The sequence below is a fragment of the Colletotrichum siamense genome, assembly GCF_013390195.1.
Source record: "Colletotrichum siamense strain Cg363 chromosome Unknown KSG_Cg363_contig05, whole genome shotgun sequence".
Taxonomy (NCBI): Eukaryota; Fungi; Ascomycota; class Sordariomycetes; order Glomerellales; family Glomerellaceae; genus Colletotrichum; species Colletotrichum siamense.
The window spans coordinates 73,972-82,077 of record NW_023501018.1 but is presented as its reverse complement, the minus strand read 5'-3'; the positions used below and the strand labels follow the sequence as shown (position 1 = coordinate 82,077).

At 43.9% G+C, this 8,106-nt stretch overlaps 2 protein-coding genes across 2 annotated transcripts; both read right to left on the bottom strand.

Annotated features, from left to right (window-relative positions):
* Window positions 1-1,076: 1,076 nt before the first annotated feature.
* CGCS363_v007682 (Sugar transporter STL1) lies at window positions 1,077-3,060 on the bottom strand (the record flags this gene model as incomplete). The annotated part of the gene is made up of 7 exons (XM_036639531.1): window positions 1,077-1,385; window positions 1,442-1,547; window positions 1,604-1,812; window positions 1,873-2,347; window positions 2,397-2,550; window positions 2,609-2,771; window positions 2,821-3,060. The coding sequence occupies 7 exons, from the start codon at window positions 3,058-3,060 to the stop codon at window positions 1,077-1,079; spliced, it is 1,656 nt and encodes a 551-aa protein (XP_036494022.1).
* A 1,128-nt stretch (window positions 3,061-4,188) lies between these two features.
* On the bottom strand, window positions 4,189-5,119 carry LECC (Lectin-C; the record flags this gene model as incomplete). Its single annotated transcript, XM_036639530.1, has 4 exons — window positions 4,189-4,329; window positions 4,396-4,440; window positions 4,665-4,917; window positions 4,983-5,119. 4 exons carry the CDS (start codon window positions 5,117-5,119, stop codon window positions 4,189-4,191), a joined length of 576 nt encoding a protein of 191 aa, XP_036494019.1.
* Between the last annotated feature and the right edge of the window lie 2,987 nt (window positions 5,120-8,106).

Below are 8,106 nucleotides of genomic sequence, written 5' to 3'. Positions count from 1 at the left end.
TTGGAAGATCGATACAATGCTGCTTATGCACTTGCACTGTCGCTTTCGGTCATTCACGGAGTGTCGTGGCTTCATAAAAGCATACGAAGTCACAACGTATTGTTTCCTATCTCAGCCAGTGGGCGGCCTATTTGGTCTCGACCTTACATCGTAGGCTTTGAGTTTTCCAGGCCCGACAGCGTTGATGAATCATCAGAGAAGCCTGAACAAAGCGCCAGGTTCAATGTTTATAGACATCCAAAAGCGCAAGGAACGCCTGGCGAGGGATATCAGAGAGCATTCGATATCTACAGCTTGGGTGTCATACTGACTGAGCTTGCGATGTGGCGCCCGATATGGAAAATGTATAAAGATGGTATGGGATCCGAAACATTCCAGAAAGCATTGGTCAGTAAGGTACATGATTGGGTTGCGCACTTGATGGGCTCACAGTATTCAAACGCGACGCTCACATGCTTGGGAGAAACCATTGAGAATAGCCAAGACGGAACTGTCCAGTCATTTTACATCAATGTTGTGGAAGTGCTGGGGCGTGTTGTAGCTGAAACTATATGAGGTAACTACCCAATTTTTGAGCTATTTCATATATACAATCCAAGCAGGCAAATTGAGCCGTAATGTCAGCACCAGTGGAGGCTGGCAGGCTTGAAGGATATGTTACTCGCCGGACACCGGACGGTGCAGCGTGTGATTTGTGGGGCCGAAACGCCGGGTTGGATTCCCAAAACCGCCCGGTAGACTCAGATTATGGTCCCAACCCTGATAGGCGATGTATTGTATGGAGATGCAAACTGTGATGAGCCTTGTGTCAGTGAGGTTGATATTTTCGGACCGACAACCCTGACATTTATCATGGGCTTGTGTGCTGAAAGTTGAGACAAACGCGGACTCGGAACTACTGTTACGCGCTCCCTACTTCAATACATCTCGGGGTGGGAGAGTTGTTGATCGTGAGTTGGCAAGATACATAAATAGCATATTCAATGAGCAGCCTCCTAAAGCTATTGCATCGTAGTATATAACGCAAGAGCAAACTAGTCTCATGGATGCACATCCATGATCCCATGCAGGCCACATCAAATGACTTTGTCGGGCGTCTCTGGAGAGGATGACACAACACCCGCCTCCGCGTGATCGATCGGGTGATCTTTCTTTGCTGCACGAACCAAGGCCGGATTCTCAGCCTTGAGCTCAGCAAATTTCTTCTCTGCGTCCCAGTTCCAGATGCTGTCGCTGGCAAAAACGAGATCCATCTCCTCCAAAGTGCGCTGGTTGGACTCTGGATATAGGGCCCAAACGATAACGATGCAGAGAACATTAACGGCGCCGAAGAGGTAGAGGGTTTTCTCGTTAAGTTTCTCGAAGATCGTTGGAAGAAGCAGTACCTAGGTTGATCGTCAATGAGTAAACAGGTTGAGTGGTGTTTCTTGAGGATGCTAACCGTCCACCCATTTCCGATAGACCACCCAACAACACCCCAAGCATTACCCTTCGCGCGGACTTGAAGAGGGAATATTTCGGCCGGATAGAGCCAAGGAACAGTAAGCCTTCAAGAGGTGAATGTAAGTATGGGCAACTCAAATAAGATGCGGGTTCGACTGACCACGTAGCACCGAAAATGGCAGTGTATAAGAAGACGAAGAATGTTGCAGCGCCACCGATTCTAGAACGATTCTCGGGGTCGGCATTCAAAGTTGCGCGAGCTAATCCGCCGGCACAAAACATGCATATTCCTTGCCCGGCTGCGCCCCAGTACAAAGTCCAGCGCCGACCAATGCGATCAAGAGTGAATACACAAATCAGGGTCGCGAACTACCATCGATTAGTCAGTTGAAACAAAACGAACAGGAAATGAACAGATTGTTCACATACCATATAAGTAATGTTGTTGACACCGCTAACCCAAAGGCGCTGTTCAGAGCTTATACCGGCAATGGTAAAGATCGTAGGCCCATAGATTGTGATGCCGGCAATGCCAACCCACTCCTGAAGAATCTGCAGCCAAACCACAAGCTGCACGCGACGAGCCGTGTGCAACTTTCCAGAGCCCCAGCCAAAGAACATCGCAATATAGCTCTGCTGCTTGGCAGTATCATGTTCCAAAGCTTTGATGTTGATGATATCCTGAAGTTCGGCCTCGGCCAGCTCACCGTCTTCACCTTCATTACCACGGAGTCTCCCAAGAATAAAACGGGCCTCTTCCTCACGCCCCACTTTCACGAGCCATCGTGGCGACTCGGGCATGAACCATATCATGAGAAACAGAGCAATCAAAGGGACAATCTGAAACGCAATCGGGAATCTCCAGATGAAAGAAGACGTAGGGTCTTTGTACTTTGATGTGCCGCTGAAGAACCGTTAGTTCAGTTGACTGTCCTTGTTTCTGTAAAACCCACAATTGCAGCCAGTATGCAACAACTACACCGAAAATGTTCAGCGTGAATTCCATAGCCACGAACATGCCTCGTGACGTATGGGAGGCGATTTCAGTTGCCCAGACGGGCGTGATAGCGTTTAGCATGCCGGTGCCGATGCCGTTTAGGACTCGAGCTGTGGTCTTGATCAACAATGGTGATGCCAATATCAAGAGAGAACAGTGAGTTCTTACCACAAAACATCCAGTTCGCATTCTGAGCAGCTGACTGCAGGGCAGCTGTAAGAATGGACCAAATGCAAGCGACTCCGATAGTTTTGAGCCTTCCGTAGCGATCACCAAACCAGCCACCGATGAGGCAGCCTACAAGTGTTCCGGGGAGGTAATACACGGCAACCTGGCGCTGAATGAGACATTGCAATATGACAATATGGTTGAGAACTCACAATTCCACCTTGTAGCAACGGCTTGTCCACCACGACAATTTGTTCGTTTTCGTCCCAATGGCCAAAACCCATGAGCTCAGCATAATCCCGCGCGGTGTTGACTCCTCCCATCAGTCCTTGGTCATAGCCAAAAAAGAAGATTGAAACACCGGCGACCAAACACACAGTGTTCAGTAACGAGGCCTTGTAAAGCCTGTTGGCGACGTTGTACCGCCCGAGGCGGCCCGGAATGCTGGACATTGTGACAGCTACTTGCACTGTTGGAATAGGGAACCAGTAATTTGTCTTTCTGTTGGAGTGCAAATTTCTCAACTCTTGGGGACGAAGAGATGATGTGTGATCGGCTCACGGGCAATGAGAAACGGCAAAGGTCGGGTGAAGGCCGGGGCATTTTCCGAAGCCTGCAGCGGGGGCGGGGCATGGCGTTCATTCGCTCCACCGAACAAGAGTCCGCAACGGTTCGGGGGGACAATCATTTCTTTTTGTGGCATGATCAAGTGATGCTATGCACCTGTGAGCAGTGATCCAATTCGCACGCATAGCAGTCCGGGCAGAACCCCGAAATCCCCGATGTCGCTGAAAACCATCCCCAATGCACTGCGTTTTAGAGAAGGCTTCAGTGACTGACATTGTTCATCTCGATTAAGCGATCCAACGGAACAGATCAACCCCGCTACCCACGATGTCGAACCGGCCATCCCCGCTCAAGAGTCAAGTGAATCGGTTCTTGACTGACCCCCGCACCGAACGTCGGAGCCGGGGAGGCTCTTCTGTTGCATGCATTCCGGTTTGGGAAGTTTGAAGCGCAGCAACATGTAGCTGGTGAACTCATCGCGAAGGCTACTTTTCGAAGACGTCCATGACGTCAGATCATCGGTGTTTGGCTTTGTTTTGCTTTGCAGCATTATCTGCGTGAATGTGGGGCGACGGTCGTATGGAACACCGCATATTAAACCCGGAAAACACGCGGCGCATTTTCGCTCAAGAGCGCTGGAAATATGTGGTATTGAGGGACGAGCGGCCAAAAGAAAATTGCGGCCGCGATCTTGAGATAAGAAATAAAAACGCTGTCAATTCATTCTGGTGGCGGTGCACATCTATTTGCAGCCGGATGGTCGGACGTAGGCGTGGTTCTGGGAACCGCCAGCAGAGTTGCCAGAAGCAGGCCCTTGATAAGTGCTGAGCAAGCTGCAAGATGTGGAACTGCCCTGGTAGAATGATGCTGCAACGCAAGCTGCGTTTGCGGCACATTTTGAAATGCAGTCGCCCAAGCTAGTGGCATCAACGTAACCAAGATAATCTCCGGAGGCCAGCCTGCCACAGTAGATTTGGAATTTCTTGGAGCTCGATGTCAAACAATAATTGTTGTTAGTAGAGCACGTCGGGTTGCTTGATGCCGTGCCGGCACATGCTGGTGCAGGGCAGGCCGAGCAAGTTCCAGGAGAGAACGATGTCTGGCAGCCAAACCCGCAAAAGTCGCTTGATGTGCCACAATATCCGTTCTTCGAACTGAAAAAAACAGAAGTCAGTCATCTTTGCTACTGGACCATCAGCAGCCATGTCCCATGAACTCACCAACACGTTCCCGATGGACAAATATATCCGTTTGAGCCACCGCAGCTGTTATCTGGGCTTGTTTTGCTGCCCGTTGACGCAGGCTTCGCAGCGGAAGTAGTGGCGCCACCACCACTCGACGCAGAACAGGTTCCGAAGGAGCTTTGGCAGCCAGCAGCACAATGGTCGCCTGACGAGCCGCAGTATCCCCACTGGCTGCAGCAGTCGCCAAAGCTGCTTCCTTGGCAGGTGAACCCCGCAGTCCCACCGCAAGTTCCATCTTGGCTTACTGATTTCCCACCGACGGTGATCGAGCTGCAATCTCCGAACTTGGACTGGCAGCCGTTGAGGCAATGGTCATCTGAGTTACCACAGTATCCCCACTGACTGCAGCAGTTGCCAAACGACCCGCCTGTGCAGGTGTACGCGTTGATCCCTCCGCAAGTCCCATCTGGAGAAATCTTCGTCGAGGAAGACGATATTGTCGTGCATCTGCCAAACTTAGACTGGCACCCGGCCCCACAATAGTCATCGCTGACTCCACTGTCGACGGTGTCAGTCGTTATTCTGTGAAGGCTCATCTCATGCAGATCATGTGCAATACATACCACCAGTTGTATTGACTGCAACACAATGAACCGGGACATGTCAGCCCTTTGGTGCCTCCACAGGTGTTGTCAGTTGAGACGGCTGCGGCTGTAATTCCCACCAGAGAGAAGAGCGCGGTGACGATAGAATTGACCATTTTCTCCTAAGCACGATGTGTTTCGTTAACAGAACGTGTAAATCAATTATTTCTGAGATAAGTGGCCGTTCTTGAGTCTGGTTGATGAGGAAGTGAGGATGGAAGCCGATAAGAAAGCAACTAGCTTATAGCGACATATTAAGGTGACTGGCTACTTCTGTGGTTGCTGCTTGCGAACAAAGACATTCCGACGCGCCCATTGCATTGCGTCGACACGGTTCTGAGGATATGTCATAATTATCTATCGTGCGCAGAAATTAGAATTCGCTAAGTTATGAACTTTTAGGTAGCTATAATGTCTCTTACGTAAGTGGCTAGTAGATAACCTACAGCTTAGCGTTCGTTTTGGGTTTGAGATGCTAGCTTAATTGCTTGTAATTATTTGATGTCTCGACGTATCTCCATGCTAGTCCTAGCTAGTGATTAGCATTATGACCTATGCTTATTATGTGAAATTATTGCTGCTTCTATCGACTTTGTTTTCTTCTCTGTGGTATAGGAAAATAGATATGCATTCTGTTAATAGCTGTGATTATTATTAATTACATCTAAGCTCCTTTATTCCCTTCTTACGTTAAAGGATGCGATTAAGTTGCTACAGCTAGCCTAGTAGCGCATATCCCTTCCTATCTAGCGTAATAGTGTGTTATACTTAATTAATCTAAACCTAAGACGTTAGTATTAATAGTACTATACCTAAGCTTGCAGTGATAATATGCTAACAAAAAGCTGTTTGTTCCTATTATATTCTAGATATGCTGTTATTAAAGTTAGGTTAGAGTGCTCGACACATAGGCCTAATGAGAAAATATTACAAGAATAGTGAGGATATGACTGATTGTTATGCAAAGAGTTAAAGGCGTTATTAGCTAGCAGCATATTATGAGCCTCTAACTATAAAACATAACATCTGCTATAATAGCAACCTATTTGCTAGTAGGTATCCCTAGAAATAACGCCTATAATGCTATCTTTATGCGCTCTAACCTTTTATAGGACTAAGATCTAACTTTAAGACGTTATTTATTAGTGTTTCCCTAACTCTCTGCATATCAGTATAGCTTTGCTTAAAATTCCTAGCAAATAGAGGCGCGTAATAATTCCTTATTAGGAACTTTACACTCCTACTAGTAATAAGACGCTACATAATAATCTATCCTCATTTTAGGCTAGATTGCATATCAGGCAAAGTAAGCCTAGTTAAATGTTCAGTTATAGTTTTCCTTAGCTTAAGAAGTAAAAGCAAATTTTAGGTCTTAAAAGACCTTAAAAACTGCAGAACTCTTAGACACTTCTAGCTTAAATATTTTTAATATAATCGCATAAAGCTTATACAATCGAAATATATCTCTTATTTATTATTCTCTTTATAGCTTTTATATTCCTAGCCTTTGCCTTACCTGCAATCTCTAACGTGCTATAAGCTAATATAATAATCTCAGCTTCCCCTAACTAACAGTATTTATATTAGACTAAGACTAGTTAGCTATTTTTCTAGATTGCAGATACAAACTAAGAACTCTTCTATAAACTAAATAAAACTGATGTTAATATCTATCTTTTAGACTGCGCTGCTAAAGGCTTCAATATAATCTAGGCAGTTATCTTATTAAAGTATAACGTCACTACTATACTAAATTTCTATAGATATCTTACTATAGATAATGCAAATTTTACTTAGCCTAACCTATAGTATTTCAAATATATTAACTGGATTGTTACTTATGCTGCAGAGTATAGAATTCTTATCTGCTTTATTCTAACCTAGGGTTAGTATATTAACTAGGGCTAGTATAGCACTACTAGGTATAAATTATTTAATAAGGATACTACTGAGTGGTTTAGCTGATTTCTAGGTAATTAATACCCTAGAATTCTAAAAATAATAGGTGGTGATTTAAATAGTTTCTAGGCGAATAATATACCTTAGGCTTATGCAGCTTAGCGTGAGGATCCTAAGTTTAACCTAAAATCTTATCTCAGACTAATTAAAGATATTAGATTAATATAGGCAGCTATAATGAGAGGATTTATAGATAAGGAAGTAAAGATAGGTTATAATGTGTTTGTTACGTTTCAGCCTACTAGCCTTTAGATAGCTGACCTACCTACCCCTCTGCTATATAGATATAACGTAAGGAAATTAACCTATATTAAGAATGCGTTCTAATATACCTTATTGCAGTATATTAAAGGAAGTTTAGGGAGCTTAAGTATAGATACTATTTAATTAGGGCATAAAAGTTTAGATCCTATAGGTGTTAACTCTGCCTTCACTATCCTTTAGCTATAGGACTTACATAAGAACTATAAAAATATCTTTTAAATGCAAAATAAGTTCTCTAGCTTTATAATAGACGTTGAGAATTATTATGAGGGAGCTTATAATTCATTTAATATAAGCAAATAAGTATAGAATGAATTAGATATCTAGCATAGCTTTTACCCTATAGTGTTTTCTAGGGCTTATAGGGTTATATTTAGTTCTCTTCCTATCTAACAGTTATATAAAAACATTTCTCTTATTACTAGGCCTAAACATTATATGCTACTGCAACTTAGGCTGTTTAAGAATATAAGTTAGTATGAAGCGCTTAACTAGCTTAGCATAAGGCAAACTAAATATGTTAGCTATTTGCTAGTAGATCTAATAGATAGTTAATTTAAAGATCTTACTCCTACTTATAAGCTGATATTATTGCTAGCAACTTCAGCAGATAATATACTAGCATTTAAGGCTAATCAGTATATTATAAGCATAATAATAATCAGATGCTTCTAGGTATATAGTAGATAGGGCGACGCTTTTGAAGTTAATATTTAAGCTTTAATAGTAAGATAGGATTTAACTTCTATATAGATTACTATTAACTAGTTTAACCTATAAATAGCTATGCTAATAAATGTAGGAATAATTAATATGTTATTAATAGGTGGGAGGATAACTTTTATAGCTCTAAGTTGTAGAGGGATAGATTTTAACTAGG